This window comes from Orbicella franksi, chromosome 1 (assembly GCF_964199315.1).
Source record: "Orbicella franksi chromosome 1, jaOrbFran1.1, whole genome shotgun sequence".
Classification (NCBI taxonomy): domain Eukaryota; kingdom Metazoa; phylum Cnidaria; class Anthozoa; order Scleractinia; family Merulinidae; genus Orbicella; species Orbicella franksi.
In genome coordinates, this window is record NC_138145.1 from 40,942,149 (window position 1) to 40,962,834 (window position 20,686).

At 36.9% G+C, this 20,686-nt stretch overlaps 1 protein-coding gene across 1 annotated transcript; it reads right to left on the reverse strand.

Annotated features, from left to right (window-relative positions):
* Nucleotides 1-5,277: 5,277 nt before the first annotated feature.
* Nucleotides 5,278-8,718, reverse strand: LOC145484584 (uncharacterized). Its single transcript, XM_081463182.1, has one exon. It carries the CDS (start codon nt 8,069-8,071, stop codon nt 6,968-6,970), a length of 1,104 nt encoding a protein of 367 aa, XP_081319308.1. The 5' UTR covers nt 8,072-8,718; the 3' UTR covers nt 5,278-6,967.
* Between the last annotated feature and the right edge of the window lie 11,968 nt (nt 8,719-20,686).

Below are 20,686 nucleotides of genomic sequence, written 5' to 3' on the forward strand. Positions count from 1 at the left end.
CAAAGTTTGTACACTGTAAATATAACTCTTACTTCCGTCCGTTATCTTGATGTATTTATAGAAAATAATGCACTTGCGTCTAAATATTGGAAATTTGAAAAAGGCTTATTTGATGACATTTGTAGAACATTTGAAACACAGCAGCTCAGCTAACTGTACATTTTTGTCGCTCTCATATATCTGTCGTCTCCAGCAGTCGGTTTCTAGTCACTCATACAACTTTCCCATTCATTGATAGAAGTTGTTTGACGTCTTCAATAGCCACTGCGCACGCGAAATACCGTCATTTCTGAAGCTAGTTTGTAATATTTGTCAATGTGTTCGTTTGACTGCTATCGACAATCAATAAAAATCATTACACGGCTGGATTGAAGACGAATTCAAAGTAAATCAAAAGTGATATAAATAGAATAGACAAATATAAAATTCAATAAAAGAATAAATGACTTTTTTAAAGTAGCCATAGCTATATATATTAACAGACTAGTATTGCAGGGTGAGCATAAACACGGTAAGAATCACATAACCAGTTGGAAACAAACAAGTTTAGTGACCGAGAACAAATTCAATTTGTTGAAGGATAGTGCGCCTTTGTCAATCAATCGCGTCGCCTCCCAAATTCTGGCTGGAACTGCACAACAGTTTCCAGGCCAACAACACGACCGTTGCTAAGACAACTGAGCATATCAATTAGTTATTCACGTACAGTTAGCTAGAGTATTCCCTGAGCGGACTTCAATGTACTTTGCAGCCGGAATATATGCTGTGGCTCAATATTACCCTGAGTACAATTTGATATACGTATTTGCCCTTGTTTCAGATACACTGTAATATATTACCTTACACCAGGACAAGTAAAAATACTAAAATTGCACCAAGGGTTAAATTGGATCTGACAACATACATGTTCATTCATTCTGTTTTATTTGCCTTTTTACTTAAAATATATTGTCTTCTTCTCATCGTTATTTTAGTCAACTCTTGTAATAATATCTAACCCATGTTGGCAAATTTTCACTTTATTTCATGTTTGTTTTATAACTTTCAATATCAAATCTTTTTGTCTAGTTTTGTGTATCACATATACCGTGGTATATGGACATTGTTCCTGAACCTTTTCAGAATTTTGAACACAGTATAGAAATTTCTCTATTTCCTTTTTTACTAAGTCAATGGTATTGAACACAATAAAGAAATATTTTCTCTGACGTCAACAACGGTTATCAAAATCACGTTATTATGTACCGTATTTTATAACAATAGGTGTTATGATGAGAAATATCGCCTCGCCATCTCCAATACCACTTGTAACACGAAAAGTAAGAGGTGTTTCGTAAAATACTCGGTGATTCACGTCAACGCTTATCACATAAAATGTCGGTGCAATCTTCCAAGAATAAGATGTTGAAACAATTATACTGTCTAATACTTGGTATTTCGTTTAATACAGTTTTTATCTACAGTTCTAGAAATAAATGGCTTGTATATTGACCTTTTTTTAACAAGGTATATGTAAAAAAAGCTAGAACAAAACGTGTTATCTGCTGAGTTACAACCACTTTAAAGGCATTGAGCAATGGTTAAATATTTTTGCATCGGTTGTCCTGAAGGACAGAATCCCATAACGACAGAACTATATATAATTTTCCATATCAGGTCTCTTACTTGTACCGGTAAACTAATATAAATTGATATAATTTGCCAAGTAGGTTTAGATCTGTTCGAGATAACCAGCTTTTAGTTGCTATGGAAACCATTGTCCGCATGCTTGTGTCGGATATGCTTGACAATGAGTTCATCTCAAACTTTCCATCGCTGTTAATCGAAATGAAAACAAACAAAAAAGAAATCTGCATGCTTGTTTTTGATAATGCGTGGTTCTGATAAACAACGGGTCCTTTACTTTCCTGGCAATATTAAAATGTCTCCTTATGCCAATAGCATTGTTGTTCGGTACACTTAAGCAATATTTCCTTCACGTCACCAAATGTTGTCAAAATAATGTTATTACGTACCGTATTTTACAGACAATAGGTGTCGAGGCGGGAAATACATATAGCTTTATAATAATATCACTGGTAAAACGACAGCTTGAGATCTAATGTGTGTTGAACCAAAGAGTTCTTTTGTTCAACGGTTGTTGTTCAGCTTGAATAACAAAAAGAGTTTGACGTCAAAGTCTGTAAACTGTAAATATCGTTATAACAGTACCACGAGCAATTAATGCCACGAAAATGTAATCTCGTCAACTATTTTAGGCAAATTTTACAAAAGTGTTCACCAAATAATGCATTTACTACTTAAAGATTCTCAAAATTAAAAGTTAGATTGTCGATATGATGTCGGCTGTTGCAGTACTTTTCCTATATTCGCCTCACTCTGATGTCAGTGCTCAAGCCTGAAAGCCGGTATTTGAAAGGTCACGCAACGCCTTTATTCAATGAGAGACACTGCGTGACGACGCAATTTATCAACACCCTTTTTAATTTTCGCTTCTCTTGGTTTCGTTGCTAACTGTGTTTTACTTGGACTAATGAAAAAAACGTTGTACAGGTCTGTTGAGGGGCAAATCTCCGGTAAAACCGCAAAAGTCCGTCTCCAGGGCGACTACAACTCGTTGTTATGACAATTGAGAAGATGACATCGGAGTAGATCTGCATATATTTATATTCAATAGCCTCTCACTTCAGTGTATTTTGGGAATATTAAAGTGAAAATATATCTTGCATTATTATTAGTTTAGTCAACATTTATAACAATATCCAAACCGTCGGCTATTTCTTGTTTGTTTTTCAATAAAATTGTTACACAGTCTTCTTTTAACAACAACAACCAACCAACCATTTTATTTTTCCACTTTTACAGAAACAGAGAAAAAAAAGAGCATAAAAACTGATTTAGACACATAAAAACTACTCAGAATAGTAAGAAATCTCATCATATGACTGAGAAAATACTTCATTGTGATTGGCTGAGAGCAGGCCAATTTATCGTTAATTCTTAATTTGCACTGCAGTGCAAATTAACACGCACGCGTTCGCAATTATCTCAGTCAGACAATAAATGAGTAACCGTGCGAAAACTTGAGCAATTAAGGATTCACAATACTCGTGATATTTGAAAATTCTTTCAAATTGCACTCGCCTAAAGGCTCGAGCAATTTTGAGAGAATTTTCAAATACCACTCGTAGTGTTAATACTTAATTGTACACGCATTCATACGATTACCTATACTAAACAAGCTGAGTAGATAGAAAAAAATTGATTTGCCTTACCTTGCTTGCAACAGGCATAATCAAAAAGAGGAGAGAAAAAAATTAGCCAATGAGCGAGCGAGAATTTGTGCAGTTATCATCTCGATATTTTTAGATAAAAATTAATTAAAATCTTTATTTTTTTCGCTCTTCGCTATCATTGCCAACATCGGTCAGGAAAAATAGCTTGAGACATCGCTTTATAAAGAGTTGATCGCAAATATGGGTGAAATCTAAGGATGCTGTTAAGTCTAACAGAACAAAGCACGTGGTTCATTTGACGTCTTGCCGAACGATTTGAGGGATTTGAACGAATCTAGCTTTGCTGAATCCTTTTTCAGAGTCTTAAACCATATAAGAAATCGAACTGTCACACCCTCTTTGCATGTGTGTGCATGTGATATCGAGGCATGACAGGGGCTTCGAGGTAATCTTGGGAGGCGGACTCTTGCTATGAGCCAAACGCATTGGAGACAATACTAAAATTCATTTCTGCAAAGACAGAGCTTGGCTGAATCAACACGACTGTTCGCTGTTGTCTTCGGATATTTCTGTTATTTCAAGGGATCGATGCATACATTTAAGAAGCACGAATCTGACTTTAATTTATTAACCGCTGACCGAGATTACTGAAGTCTCTCCGAGAGCTTTCCAACAAAACTGGACTAATAAAATTTAGAAGCATGTGCGCCTTAATTTCTTTAATTAAACGTAATAAAAACTTCAAAATAACTTTAAGAGATTAAAAGCATGGAATGTAATCAACACGGGTGTGATATGGCGAACAACTTGGGAAACAGCCTAGCCCCTGGATTGAGAACACCACTGATAAATAATACTCAACCAGAAACAAGTTCCAAAGCAAGCTTTTTTCCGGAAAAACATCGTGTAAAGAGTAATAGTATTCTGTGTTTTGCTTCGTATGATTCAAAAGCTATTGAAGGTTCCTTGCCACTCTCTACACACTTTTAACTTCAATGCAAATGGGTTGAAAGTTTTTCGCTGCACAAGATGTTAGAGACAAAAAGCGATTATACAGTTACGGCGAAAAATTGAAGACTTCCTAAAATATATAATAAAAATGTAGCTAAATCGAGAACGATATTACTGTTGTATGATTTGGGAACAGCCGTAAACACGGTTTTGCTAAATAATTAGAGTCGCCATAAGTTTTAAGGAATCCACATGCCCCTGTTAATAGACAACAAAGGGAAATATATAGCTTTCCTTGCCGGCTCTTTATGGGAATAATTCGATATAAATTTACTTTATCAAACTGCGGACTTTCAGCGGTTTCTTCAAAGCTTAAGTAAAAGAGCTTAAAGGCAGTGCACATAATCAAATTTACAACGAAGTGTTTGACAACAGTCGTAATGGGAACACAGTTTTTGATCTTTGGCACGTTTACGCTGTGACTTACGGTTTGAATTTAATAGTTACAACACTGAATTGATAAATATAGAGCAAGGGTGTAAATTCTACCAGAAAAATAAATGTTTTGGCCATATCGGTTCACATTTACAACCATTTTAACAGCTGATTGTTGAAACTCCATGCCTTGTTGTGACATTTTGGCAATTAGAGCGAATTATAAAATCAATTTTACTTAAATTACAACTACTATAAACATTGCCGACGCAAATTGTGTCTACTGTTTCAATATTATATAGCTTCTCTATGCTCTTTGAACCAAATTAGATGAAACGAAGCGTAGAATAAAAGACCAAGTCGGAGTCAAACGAGAATCAATATATTAGACGTTAAAGTTTAGTGCGCTTTTAGACACTCGCTAGCTTTTATCGAGACAAATTTTATATCAGTCAATTTATTTTTTTCAAATTTCACTTCCTTCGTTGCTGTAATAAATGGCTTTGAAACACGCGGAGTCAATTTCGTTAAATTTGCCTTTATGCGGTTAAAAACCATCACTAAGACAGAAACGACATAAAATGATATATCATGCTTGACCACACTGCGAGGAAAGCGCCCGACCTTTCACTTTCGTCCATTATTTACAAAAAATGATAAATTAAATAAAGCAAAACATTATATTATAACCTACACTGAGCACGTAAAAATCCCCAAATTGAAAAGTTTGCTTATGAAAGATTTATGACGTGAAAAAATGGAAAAAATAATTTGTGCCGGGCAAAGTACGCGAAACAAAACAGAAAGATCACAGAATATATTGAGACGATATCTCATTGAGAGTGCTGTTGAGTGCTCGGGGTAAAGTACTTTGTTCAACTACATTATTTGTTCGCTGTAACAGTTACAAAACTGCATTATTCATGTAAATTAGTCACTCCCCCACAAAGCAAATTTCGTGTATAATGTTTTTATTTCGGTGTATTATTCAACTTTTATGCTCTGCTAATTGCAAGGCGCAATTATATTAAGACACAAATGTACATAATTGCCTTTCAGAAATAGCCCCGAGCAAACACTGATCCATGAAACACTCCCAAAATACATTTTATATAGCGCCTCTTCAGCGTACAGTATTGCTGTGGGTCAGTTAGTTAAATACGAAGAGTAAAACAAAAATAAAATCGAAGATTGTGAGTGAGTATGACATGTTTTTGCAGTTCATTGCCATGTTTTCATGTTACTTGATAACATACAATGTTTCTAAATCCACTTTAACTTAAGGATTAAATTTGCAAGCATGACTGTAGAATCGATTGTGGGATAAATGGATAATTTAGTTCTCATGGAAAAAACATTCTGCGAGATGAAAGAATTTGACTCTAGAACTTCAATCTTCGGCCGTGAAAGTAAGGATTGTCTTCGTGCCTCTCAGTTCCGTTCACTGTACTGTAGCTTGAACATTTCTCACACCGACGGAGCGAATATGTCGCAATACCAAATTGCAACCACATCAAGACTGCATTTGGAGGGATACAAAAGGTTGTTAAGGCTCATTTAAGCTTTATATTTTCTCCTTTTCACCAGCCTATCGTAAGTATTCCGACGTGAATTTTCTCGTTCTGGGAATGCAGAAAAAAAGATGGAATAAACATCCTTATAGCTGAGAATTTACCCTTCAAACTGTCCAATGATTAAAATTAAAAGCTCTTCTGTATACAACAATTTACTAGGCTGTTCCTTGTTCAATAATTTTGGTAAGCATAACAGGCTAATCCTATATATCTATGATAGAAATTAAAGTAAAGTTTTTATCTCTTCTCCCATTTCAACAAGAGCTGGAATTGACTTATCCATAGCTAATTGAACAGAAATTTTGATGCGGCGTATTAAATGCAATTTTAGTGACCATAACTTGCTTTCATGATTCTTAATTCCTTCTGAAATTCTGATAATCTATTTCACTTTGGGAATTATAAAGCTTCCCGACTTTTATACAATAAAATATATCACTTTAAATAACTGTGCTGTTTATTCAGTGTTAATTCTAATTGCAGACTTCTTTTAAATGGCTAACCAAAGGCTAAGTCCTTGGCCGACAATATTCGCCTAATTTCGTGTGAATTTTAAAGGAAACTGAAATATTTACAAGTGTATTTGACGACATATTTATATATTTTTTGTGTTTTTCTGGTTTCTGATAATCGGCATATGATTTGTTAGCCCCATTTCTTTGCCGGGAACCTTGAAGACAGTGAAGCTTCTTCCAAATACAGACTCAGAGTTTATCACGGTGTTCGGTCGACCATTTCGAAAGCATGTGTGAAAGTCACTGTAGCCCTTTGTCAGGGTGCTACTTTCCTAAGCTGCTCTTGCAGTTTAGACAAAGTGTCTTGCCAGCTTTCTGGTCTGCCGTTCTGACTTTGAGCAACGATTCCTTTGGAGCCGAGGTAGGCGGAAAATGCTGAAGACTCCAAAGGGTTCGTCGCACAAGCTGCGCCGGGAACAGAGGCCGCCGTTAGCTCTGATATACAAGGCAGAAGCGCCGGCGATGCGTGGAAGAGAAGAGAGTGCGTTGGGGAGGTTCCAGGGTATTCCCTGCTTCCGTGTAGGCTCAAGGAAGGGTAGGATCGGACAGATACTGGACTGTAAAGGTATGAAGAGTCATACGAACCCATAATGCTATCAATAGCGAAGCTCTTTTTAGTCGGACGAATGTACCTTAAACTGGGATACATGCGGTACTCATCACCGCGATACGGATAGAAGGAAGAATGCGATGAAAACGAGTTTAGTCCTCGGAAATACGCCGATTGAGGGGAGCTTCCAGCAAATTTCAATGGATTGCTTCGTCTCACGCGGCGTCTTGCTCTCCTTCGTCTGAAATCACCGTTGGCGAAATCTTCAAGGTTCGCTGGATGTATAGCCCAGTAGTTACCTTTGCCGTTTTCGCTGCGACCTGCCTTGATGAAGCATTCGTTAAGAGACAGGTTATGCCTTATGCTGTTCCGCCAACTCTTATCCTTGTTTCTGTAATAAGGAAAGTTATCTGAAATATACTGGTAAATGTCCCCCAGAATCATCTTCTTGTTTGGGCAACTCAAAATCGCCATTGCGATCAGCGCGATGTACGAGTGAGTAGGTTTGACTTCAGGATCGGAACTACAATCTCCTTTACTGTCGTCTGGGAGCGTTTCGTCTCGCCCCAACTTTGCTGAATCACCATCGTCATAATCCAACTCCACCACAAAGCTCTGTACGCATTCTTCAGAGATGCGTTCTCCTTCCTCGCTCTCAGACTGAATCTCTTGTTCATTCTCGCTGTCTTCAAAATCTTTTTCCCCGCTGAGTAACGCCATTTCACTACACTTGCCAACAAACGGTGAACCTCGTCCGTAGTTTGCACAATCAGCCACTCGTTCAGTCACAAACTCGTTCATGTTGCTCATGTGTTGAGTTGTGAAATTGCCTGTACCGTGCGCGTTTTATATGGCCCACTGCAGCGATAGCAAATTATAGTTTTAGTTAGTCAAACAAATACGGGGCCAAACAATAGCTTCCGATTGGTTTCGGGTCGCTGACATATATTTATCACCCCCCTTATAAGTACCTATATTGACCTTTCTACAATTTGTTCTGTCTCGGCTAAACAAAGCCAAGAATAGAGCAACCGAATTACTCTGAACGTGACACGGAATCCAAGCAAATTTCCCAACGAGAGCGTTTTACAAGCGGCGAGGGCAGAGACTTCCAATAAAATTCCTTCGCTGCGCGATAACATCAGTTTTCTGGTAATTTCAGGTCTTGATTTCACCGCGTTTCTTTTATGTTATTCTTGACTGTTAAGTTCTATTGTAGACAAGGTGATTAACGTAATTGCAAAGAACCGCCTCCATTGCTGTTCGACCACCCGGCCTGCAGTTCTAATAGTGACCATGTTTTACAAGCGTTAATCTCATTGGGTAAGAGTTACATTGACACTAAGGCATAAAACTTGGCAAATAAGTTATGCTTTTATAAAATACGACGTTGCTGGAAACAGCTGTTTGATTTCTTTTCTTCATGCACGAACAAGACTATGACATTAACATAATCGTTCCGACCTTGTAATTCATTTTACATGACAAACACATATTTAATATGTTTTAGCAAGTTTTCAGTTTATTTTCTATACGAAACAAACTCTGACAGGATTTAGTAGCAGGTGCATGGTAAATGTTTTTTTTTTTTCTGTTTTCTGTTGATAAACATTGAAAATAAACGACATCGAAATGGAGATGGTGTTTCGCCTTATCTCGCCTAATGTACTAAATGCGACTAACTTTTCACTGAATTTCTTAAGAAATCTCTTTAGCATAACTGAAAGATTATATTTGATACTTGCTCGCTTATTTCGACCTGTAGTGGTGCTTCTAACTCTAGAATAGCTTAAAATAACCTATTACTATTAAAACTAAGCTGAGAACATCATCTAATTTAGGAATTTAAATCTAAGTGTTTTTGGTCGATAATTTTCCAAATGCTTACAAAAAATAGGCGTCAAACGAAATGTTTTGTCTCACAATCTTAGTAAAGTTGGAATTAATGTTTATGTTCTTTAACTAACAAAGGAATGTGGTTTAAATCCACCGCCTTGTTTTTTTGCAAATTCGAAAACCTTTTCCTCGTTCGAGAGACAACCGCCATCTTTAGCTCTCTTTTTGCGATGTCGAGTTTACGGTGTCCCTTTCTTAGTTTGCACTGTTTGTAATGGCTGTATCTTTTTGCTGTTAGATCAACTTCAAACAAATTAAACCTCTCCCTTCACGCGGGGACCAAATAGTTTTCATGATCTGATAAAACCTTTGGCACCCAGCGAATAATAAATTGATTAGTTCTTACAATACCTATCGCTCGAAGCTGTATTTTCTCGTAAAATTGTCGTTAAGCCAGGCAATAGGATTCTTTGTGTAAATGAGTATTTCTTTGATTCGGATTACGAAATAAAGCTAAGACATTTGAAACACGGCTTAGACAAAAGATCTCTAAATTAAAGAGATATCAATAAAGCTTATATATCGTAAATAAGACTAAAAACCACATCACTCTCGATGTTTTCATTTTTGCCGACATGTTGCGATGCAACTGAATAGGTGATTTCATAAGTTACTAAATCTGAACTAGCAAGCTGGTGGAAAAATGTTTTGTTCGCTTTTTATTCGAGTTAAAAGAAAAAATAATTCCTTGCCATTTGCATAAATCTGAACTGTTAATTGTAATTTGCCGCTTGCTAAAAGTTACAGAAAATATTCCTCCTTCTGTTTATCGATTAGCGAACTAGGAATTTTTATCAACATTGATCAATTTTTTCGTTTGCCTTCTCAGGTGGTGTCGCAGAAATGTGGTGAATATACGTGAAAAGGAATTCTTTAGAAGCTGTGATCGGTGTACCACAATATAACTTTTGCATTTAAGTTTGTTTTGCTCGCACCATGGCCCCTGAAAACACAAAGATCAGTTTTGATAAATCTCCAGCTGGTTTGCACCGAGTTTATGCATAGAACAGAACAGTTTGTCTTTAAAGAACAATGAATGTACACCGTGTGTGGCAAACAACATATAGACTTAACTTGTTTGGCTGTGTAGCTCTGAAACATATTTTATTTGACTTAAATGAATTTCGGATACGCGTTCTTTGCCATTATTTTTTATCATGAAGAAAGTTTAATTTAAAAATTGGCGTCTGGAGAAGATGAGATGATTTATTTCCTACAAAAGCAGCCCAATAAACGAAAATGTGGAACACACATTCAAACGACAAATTCCCTCCATTTTTTTCCAATTTCGCTCTGTTCTAGCTTGCTTTTCAGCTTTTGATCAGAACAGTCGAAAAAGCCTAGGATGAAATTGTTTCTATATCTGAACAAAAATCCACTTTGTTGAGCAAAAAGCTAAAAAAAAAATAATAAAATGGTCAGGTGGTTTTTAGCACATTTTATTCCACAGCAAATATATTTCGCATTTAAGACACTATTTTGTGGCTATACTCCATAAATCATCTTGGCTTTTCAAGACAATTTAACTTAATTATTTATGGCCATTAGAAAGTGTGATTCAAAACATTTTTGTCGCTTTCAGGTCAGGGTCAATGCTTCCTACTAAAAACAGTCTCGGTTTTTGCCTCTGGTAAAGGCATATCGAATCCACCGCGAGGATTTACTTACAAAGTTATAACTGTACGCGACATGAATTAATCTGCGTGGAAAGAAAGTGATACTCATATACACCCAAAGCTATTGTATTATATTGGAAGATTCAGTGGATTACTGGCAGGCAATGATAAATTAGGTCAATTAAGATGATTAGCAAGTTGTTTTATTGTCTCTTTCATTATAGCATCATTGTTTGAATACCGACCCCTCCCCCAGAAGGCAGGTGACGACGAATTGAGCTTAATTGAATCTCTTTCAATCAAATATCGGTTTTTCTATACCAACGAGAAAACTTTCTTTGTGAGGCGATATTTCTTTTATTTTCAATTGTTTAGGTGTATTTTGCGTACAGTAAACACGGAAAAAGTAAAAAGCCGAAGAAAAACTACGCGAAGAGCATAACGGTGTTCTAAATTTTGCTATAACTGAAAGCAAAATAAACCACTCCCTGAGATATTCGCAGCCGACGCTCGCCAGTTTACAAGACGTTTTCTCTTGACTTTGTCTGTGTAATATTCTGTTCAACTTGTTTTCTTTTTGTGACAACTTTAGCAATTAAATGGAGTCAAAGAAAGCAATATCCGTTTCTTAAGGCAGTACGGTCATTCAATATCGTTTAAATAAACGCAAATCAACTCATTTACAATTGAGTTGTATTGAAAACCTACTTAAATGGTTTTTCCGTTTCCTGGAAACCAGCTCGTTCGGGTTCTAAGTAGTACAGAGATATCCGATGAAAATGTATTTTACAATTGACGGTGATTTAATTAAAACAAGCGGTCATGAATTCACGTTTCGTTCTAATGCGAACAGGAAAAGTATTTTTCGGAAGACTTAAAATACCTTTTTCTTTATCTGCTTGCAATTGGTTGCTTCATCTTAAAAAGATAAATAATAACTAAAGAAGTAGGTCTCAGTTATATTCAGTTATTTCTGGCCTTGTTCAGCGATAATATCATACATTTTGACTACTCTAAAGTTCAGTGAAATAACTTCCAGATCTTAGTGTTATTTCTCATATCGAAATACCCCTGAAATTTAGAAAAGATATATATTTCTTTAAGGTGTTCAACAGTGATAATTCCAGCTTCAGGTGTAGTTGAAATTACGCTAGTTTGCTGAAAGGATTTGAAATCAATAAACTCTGACGAAGGCAATATTTCTATCCTCGTTAAATGGATCAGTATATTGAGTGACTTGGCTTCCTGATCAAGATTATATTCCGTGATTGAATAGCGAAAGTAGTGTCTCTGAAAGTCTTTAAATTGTACCTGAGAAGCTTAGAGGTGTTAAAACGTGAATAGAATAAATCTTTGCCAAATCATTATTCGCCACAATGTCGGTTGCCAAGGACAGTCTTGTACATTTTTAGAAAACAATTTAAGAACTTAAACATATGTGGGGTTCCAAGACTTCTAAAATTAAAAGAACTGTGTAATGATTTTATTGAAAAACAAACAAGAATTAGCCTACGGCCTGGATAATTTTATAAATATTGACTAAACTAATAATAATTCAAGAAGATATTTTCACTTTAAAATTCCCAAAATAAACTGAAGTGAGAGGCTATTGAATACAAATATATGCAGATCTACTCCAATGACATTCTTCTCAATTGTCATAACAACGAGTTTTAGTTGCCCTGGATACGGATTTTTGCGGTTTTCCCAGAGATTTGTACCTCGACGGAGGTGTACAACGCTCTTTTTTCATTATTAGTCCTCGTCAAACACAGCAATGAACCCAATTGCAAAAGCAGCGAAACTTCAAAGGCTGTTAATACAACGGGTCGTCATGCAGTGTTTCTCAGAGAAAAAAGAGGTTGAGTGACTTTTCAAGTTTGTGCACTGACATCAGAACGAGTCGAAAATTGGAAGCGCAGTGCAATAGCCGCGTTTTAAAGATTCAACCTCATCGACAATCAGACTTTTAATTTTCTAAATTTTCAAAGAGTGAGGGCATTATTTGGTCTCTAGTCTTGTAAAATATGCCTAGTAGTTGACGAGATTACATTTTCATGACATTGTTCGTGGTACTGTTCTAGCCATATTTACAGTTTACAGACTTTGACGTCAAACTCTTTTAGTTATTCAAGTTGAACAACAACCGTTGAACAAAAGAACTCTTTCGTTCAACAGACGCTAGGTCTCAAACTGGCGTTTTACCAGTGATATTACAATAAAGTAATATTTCTTGTCACGACACCATTGTCTGTAAGCACAGTACGTAATAACGTTATTTTGACAACATTTGGTGACGCGAAAGGAAATATTGCCTTAGTGTGTTGAACAATGCTATGGGTAGAATGAGACATTTTTATATTGCCAGGAAAGAACAGGACATCCCGTTGTTTATCAGAACAACGAGTTATCAAGAGTCAGCAAGTAGGTTTTCTTTTTCTTTTTCTTTTTCTTTTTTTTTTCTTTGTCAAGCATATTCGACACAAGCATGCGGACAATGATTACCATAGCAACTAAGAGCTGGTTATCTGGAACAGATCTAAAACCTCTTTGGAAAGTATATCAAGATATATTAGTTTGTCGGCACAAGTTAAAGGCCTGATATGGCAAATTATATAGTTTTGTCGTTGTGGGCTTCTGTCTTTCAGGACAATCGATGCAAAAATATTTAACCATTACTCAATGTCTATAAAGTGGTTATAACTCAGCATATGACATGTATTATCATTTTACCTTTTCCACATATACCTTGGTAATAAGATCAATACATAAGCCATTGATTTCTAGAACTGTAGATAAAAGCTGTTTTAAACGAAATTCCAAGTATTAGGCAGTATAATTCTTTCAACATTTTCCCCTGAGTACATTGTACCGAGATTTTATTAGGTGATAAGAGTTGACGTCAATCGAGAACTGCTTTTCAGAACACCTCTTACTTCAACACTCAACACTCTTGGTTTTCGTGTTACAAGTGGCATTGGAGACGGCGAGGCGATATTTCTCATCTTAACACCTATTGTTATAAAATACGGTACATAATAACGTTATTTTCATAACAGTTGTTGACGTCAGAGAAAATATTTCTTTACTGTGTTCAATACCATTGACTTAGTGATGTAGGAAAAGAGAAATTTAAATGCTGTGTTCAAAATATGAAAATTTAAAGGTTCGGGAGTTAAGTTCACATTTCAAGGGAACGTTTGTGACGCTTTTTCGACTCGTGTTTATGACAACTTTTCACAATTTTGTACAAAACCTGTGAACTCAAAACGGTCCATGTGATTTACAGACTAAAATAAAAGACTAAAACCTTTGATATTGAAAACTGCAAAACAAACATGAAATAAAGTGGAAATTTAATTTGCCAACATGGTTTAGATATTATTACAAGAGTTGACTAAAATAACAATGAGAAGAACACAATATATTTATGTTTTCGCATCCCATTTTACCCTTGTTACAATTTAGTATTTTGTTTGAGCTGCTGTATGGTAATATATTACAGTGTATATGAAACAAAGGCAAATACCAAATCGTACTCAGGGTAATATTGAACCAGGTCATATATTCTGGAAATTACATTGAAGTCTTCTTAGGGAATACTCTAGCTAACTGCGCGTGAATAACTAATTAACGTTCTTAGTTGTCTTGGCAACGATCGCGTGGTTGGCCTGGAAACTCTTTTGCTGTTTGAGCAGGGATTTTAGAAGCCACGTGACCGATTAGCAAAGGACGCACTGTCCTTCAACGAACTGAATTTGTACTCGGTCGCAACATGTGAATACTCACTTGTTTGTCTCCAACTAGTCACGTGATTCTTTTCCGTGTTTATGGTCAAGCTGCAACACTAGCTTGTTAATATAGAGTTTGTACCGTTTAAAGCTTTTATTTAATTACTTGTCTATCCTATTTATAGACTTTGATTTAGCTTGAATTCCAGCACTGCAGTGATCTTCATTGAGCTGTACAAGTGGATAGCAGTAATTGGCAGCTCAAACGAACAAATTTACAAATATTCCAAATTATTCCCAGAAATGAATGTCTTTCGCACGCGCAGTGGCTATTTAGGTCGTCAAACAACTTTTATCAATGAATAAGAGAGTTGCACGAGTGACCAGAAATCAACTGCCAGAGACGAAAGATATGTGAGAGCGACAAAATGCCAAATTAGCTGATCTGCTGTGTTTCAAATGTTCTACGATCGTAGTCAAATAAACCTTTTCTGCCATTTTGCAATATTTGGACGCTGGTGTGTTATTTTCTATAAACAGAGCAAGAGTAGAATTATATGTTCTCGGTGTTTTCTGATATTTACAGTGTACAAACTTCGACGTCAAAAGTTGTTTTTCGGTTGTTCAATTTTGTCATCTGTAGAACAAAAGTGGAAATCTTAGCTTCAACAGCCGACAGATACACGAAACAAACGGTATCGAGAGGTATTTAGCTTGTTGTCACATACGATATTGACCATTGTGAAGTAACGGGACACATTTCAATGCCGCTTACTCAATATTATATTGACGACAGAAAAATAAAATCATGTACGGAAATGAATAGGAATTACTGGCAAGTTAGTTTCAACCCATTCATTAGAAAGAGACGACGACAACGATTTTATCTTTTGCCATGTCTGTCGTATTCAACTGCATCGAAAAATTGGCGAGCCCGTGACTATTCTTCAAGTCTTGCAAAGTCATTGAGCTTAGCCGGAACGTGCTTGCACTAAGAATGGTTTCTATAGCAACTAACGATAACCTTTCTAGAGAGAAGATAGAAGTGGTAGTCAAGGGTTCATTTACCAAGACCAGAACGTAATGGCCTGAGCTAATCTCTCCAAAATAGTTTGGAAATATATAAGTGGTGGTTCAGCTAAAGTAATATCGAATGAAAAACGTTTGCAAAAATGTTGAACTGGCGGAATTTTCTGTTATAAATTTAAGATCTGTTGCACGTAGGTGGTTTCGTTGAGGTTTCCACTTTTGAGAGTTGGTTGCCCAGGACGATTCGATTGTTGGTTCAATATTTCTTTGATATTGGATTAAAGCTCCTTAAATTTTCCACTTATGGTAACTTGGTTGCAGAAGAGAACATGAGTTTTTCCGAATGGCTTATTAAAGATAACGTTGTTGTAATGATTTAACCTACACATTTGAGTGTACTCCTTTAGAGTAACTCATCTTCTCAATTGTCATAGCAACGGACATGCAGTTGCCCTGGAGAGAGATTTGTGGTTCTTGTACTTTTGTTTGATTTTGTGGAGTTGGAAGACAGTGAAACCCATTGGCTTAGAGTGCTGCCTTTTTGAAATCTGTTAGTTCTAAATTCAACTCCTCGACCCCATTGCAGTTCATTGCGTAAATAGCCTGAATGGATTTGAGGAGGCTGTACAAATCATTCCAACAGTGTATTCTGAAGGTGTTATTTTGAATGTGTGCATTAGCCCTATGAAAAACGAAGTGTTTTAAGCTTCATTGCTTATAGTAGATCGGCTGCATTTAGGAGACATTTTCTCCACGATCATTTGAAATACTTGCCCTAGTTATGGTTTTGCCGTATCTTACCCCTTATATAATTACAGTCGTAATAATGCACGAGAACACAAAACAATTTGGAGACAAATTTCCTGTTTTCATGTGACGTTTTCATATTCCAAAATAACAATAATAATAATAATAATAATATTAATAATAATAATGATAATAATAAATACCCGCTCTCTTGAAGTTTTAGCTTCATCAGAAGTAGGATTCTCGAATAAATGTTTCACAAAGTTGTAGTTTTCAAGCTTTGCGTTGTGTAACATTAAAAATGGCGGCCCGAGAGAACGTCGCATAGATCAAAAGATGACTTAACTTCTGAGTTTTTACTAACTGGCGAAGAGTACTTGTATTAGACGAAGTCTCAGTAGCAATGTGTCAAAGTTCTAGAGTCAGAATAACTTTTTCGTTTTTAAGTGCAAATTCCCACAAAAATCAAACAAAATCAAATTTCTTCGGCAAGGCTAGAAAATTCAAATTCACTCGTCTTTTGCATATAGCTAGCCCCTAGCAAGAGTGCAAACAGGCTGTAGTTTTGTCCTTGAAATAGCTTTGTCTTTCCGAGAAAAACGACATTTACGATTTAACCTTCAGACTCAATTTCATGCAATTTAGCGAGTCCCAACTGGGCTGAAAATCGGTTGAAAATCGACAATTTTCATTCGATTCGCATTTCGCAACCATTGAGCGCAGAAACGTTGTGATACAGACAGCTTATTGCTGAACTATTCCTTGTCTAAAAAAGGACAATTTCAAAAATATTGGATTAATCTAATTATTTGACGGTAAACAAAACCAGAGTGTTCTCCAAAATCGAGTTAGTCAGTCGGTGAAAAGAATTGTCATTTTGACCATGTGCCATGTTTCGGAATTCCACAAGATTTTAGATTCTAACTATACTAGGATAGGTCTTTCAATATATGTAAAGTTTAGTTTGGGCTAATGATTAGGCAATCGTCAAAATATTATTCAAAATCGTTCACAAAAGACACAAAATCACGCCCGCAACTACCGAGTGCGTGACCAAAGGTATCATCAGCATATCGGCATTTAATATACTTCAGTTGGACACGTCAACATTACCAAGCAGAATGAATGACATACACATAAAAATAACATGTTCACCTACTTCGGTTTGTAGTATCCTGAATCTTGCAAGCTGATTCTTTCCCTGCATTTCTTGTCAGTACTCATATCCGACTTTGAAGAAAAACAATTACTGTCTCAAGTGCCATGTATGTATTATTGGATGTATCATTCTATCTGTGTTATTTGGGTCGTTTGATTATACTACCTTAAGCCAGTAGTAACTGCTAAAGCGTTATTCCACGTGGGACTTTCGGGTTTCCATTTTGATGACGTTTGAAAGGCCTTCATTTTGACTGAAGGTGTTCATTATCCGAGACCGGTGCGTTACAACATATTTTACATGGGGGTGAGGGTCGGGATTTCAAACAGAGTTACTTTTCTTTGTTTAATTTTAAGCCACAAAGACCTTGTTAGTGTGCTGCATTTTATCGCTTTACCTAAGAAAGGAGGCCCTGAATTAGAACTAACACCGAGATATTTGAGAAATTCTAAGGCTTTTTCTTTCGGAAATAATCCCCACTCTACCCCTACCCTGTGTGCAAAGACTTTTGCTGGACAATATGCAAATAAGACATGCGGAGCGATCGAAAATGGCGGCTGATTTGTCATTGATAATGACTGGGGATTTCTGCCTGAAAGCAGGTTGAATGATTGTATCGAACAACAAAACGGAAAACGTAGGAACATTTGCATAGGAACTTGGTAATACTGAGCGATCTGGGGGATTCAAATTCACCAGACGAATGCATACAGGTTATGAAAAGCTAATCGAACACCGTTAAAATGGCAGGATGGGAATGTTGTTTGATAGTCAAGACATGATAACTGAGCTAAGGTAGACATATTTATATTGTTTTATGTTTAAGTCGTTGCTGATATTGCTGTGATATTTCGCAATGAAGTGATTTAATGACAAAAAACAATGGTAGCACTTTTGGTCACGCATTCGACTGCTGGCGTTATTTTAATTTTTTTGTGTGTGATTTGAATAATTTTTTGACGAGTGCCTAATCATCTTCCCAAACTAAACTTTACATATATTGAAAGACCTATCCTAGCATAGTTAGAATCTAAAATCTTGTGGAATTCCGAGACATGGCACATGGTCAAAATGACAATTCTTTTCACCGACTGACGAACTCATCGTTGGAGAACACTTGGGTTTTGTTTACCGCCAAGTAGTTGAATTAATCCAATATTCACTTAAAACAGGGCGCTTTTGGACAAGGAATAGTTCTGCACCAAGTTGGTTGTATTACAACTTTTTTGCGCTCAATAGTTGCGAAATGCGAATCGAATGGTCGATTTTCAGCCCAGTTAGCACTCGTTCGATTGATGTCTGGACGTGAAATCGATAATGTCCTTTTTCTCGGAAATACCAAGATATTTGAAGAAAAAACTATGCAACAGTAGGGTAAATTCGATTTTTCAAGCCTTACCGAACTATTTTTGATTTTTGTGTACATTTGCTCTTAAAGCAAAACTCATTGAAAGATTCTGTTATTTTACGGTCGTAGTGTTGGGGCCCATTAGGGGGACACCAACATGGTGTCTCCATACAAAGCTTTACAAATTTGGATGAACGATTTCTCCGGACGGAGAAGGCGCGTATGTGAAACCACACAGACCTAAATCTTTGCGAAGTTGTTCATATATGTTTGGAGGAACCGTTATACAGGATGACTCAATACTAAGTTATCAAATTTTGATTTTTATGACTGGTTATTACATCAGAGGAGCCCGCTACAGACTTTATCGCACGCAAAGAAAGGCATGTCGATAGCAACAGAAAATCTACAGGGCGTAAAAATAGAATGGAATATCGATCAGAATGCTAGAGGAAGAAAGCCGATATAGACGCCTAAAAACGCATCTAGCTACAAGCGAGAGGAAAAGAACTCTGCGGTCACACGGGTTAACTAAAGAGGAAAGCCATGGTTAGAGCCGAATGACATTAACGGGGGTTGATAAACCTAGGAAGGCTAATCGAGATTTTAGTGTGCCATGCGTGGAAGTCGCGCGGGAACACAAAAAAAAGTCAATAAAGGAGTCAAAAGGAACTTGTGAGAAGAGGACAAAGCTGGAGGCACTGGGGTCAACACGGTAGAAAAGGCAGGTAAGAGACTCACAGGGAACGCACGTTCCGCTAAGAGTTTAATTGACACCCCGTTTTACTCTCCTCTCTTTGATGCTGTTTGGACCCTTCTATCACCCTCTTCCAGCATTAGTCAGTGCATGTGACGCTCTCCTTTTGACTCCGGGACCTTTACAAGGTGTTTTAAGCTCTCTTTTGCCAACTGTTTGGGGGACCTCCGGGAGGGACCTCCATATAAAGATGATTTGGGTGTTCGTCATTTCTTTTAGGGGTTGAAAAAGCGGTTTTGGGACCTTTTAAGGGTGTATGGCCTTAAGAGGTCCTTAGCGGGAGCTTTTGCGATACCTTTTAGGGTATTGAGCCGAAAAAATGTGACAGGGGATAATTTGTTGCTTTAGTATTAGTACCTCTCAGGGGAGAAAAAAAATATCAAGCAAAGCCAACAAAACAGGATCTTGGCACCTATTAGGGGTTCTGTTCAAAATTCTCATCCTCGAGCATTCCCGTCGTTTTTCACTTCGTCGTTTTTCGGGTGTTTACATTTCTACGCGAGTTGCAGGCGAGTTGCACGTGAGTTGCACGGGAGTTGCACGCGACTTCCACTCTATTGTTTTTGAATGAAGAAGTGTCACACTATCATTGGGTTATGTGCTCTTGAGCGAGAGCCTTAGTGGATAATGCCCTTCTAAGTGCTTTTCTTCACATAGCGAGTTTAAAGTGGATAACGGCGAAGTGTTCTCGAGGAGAGTTGAAGTAAATTTTGAGAGGTACCTTTGACAGACATGTTCCAGTCCGAAATAGCCTGTTCCAGGCTCTCGGTAGCTGGGGGCGAGCGAGAGAAAAAACGAGGGGGACTTAGGCGAGAAAGGACTTAGTCCTCTCAATCGCCTCATAGAAAAGGTGGAGTCAAGCAAGGACAATTGTGGACTACGAGACGATTATATCTTGTATTTTATTCTTAGTTGAGGTCACGTACAGAAAAAAATACAAACACACCATCGTACGTTTGTTTACAGCACTATAATAAGAACATTCAAACAAACAAAGAAACAAATTTTGAGCTTTTCGAATCAGTCGATCAGTCAAGCAATCAATCAATGGATAGTGCTAAGGCACTTAACAATATTTTTTTAGATACATATCTAAAATCAACCATGAAGTCAAATGAATCAATCAATCAGTCAGTCAGTGA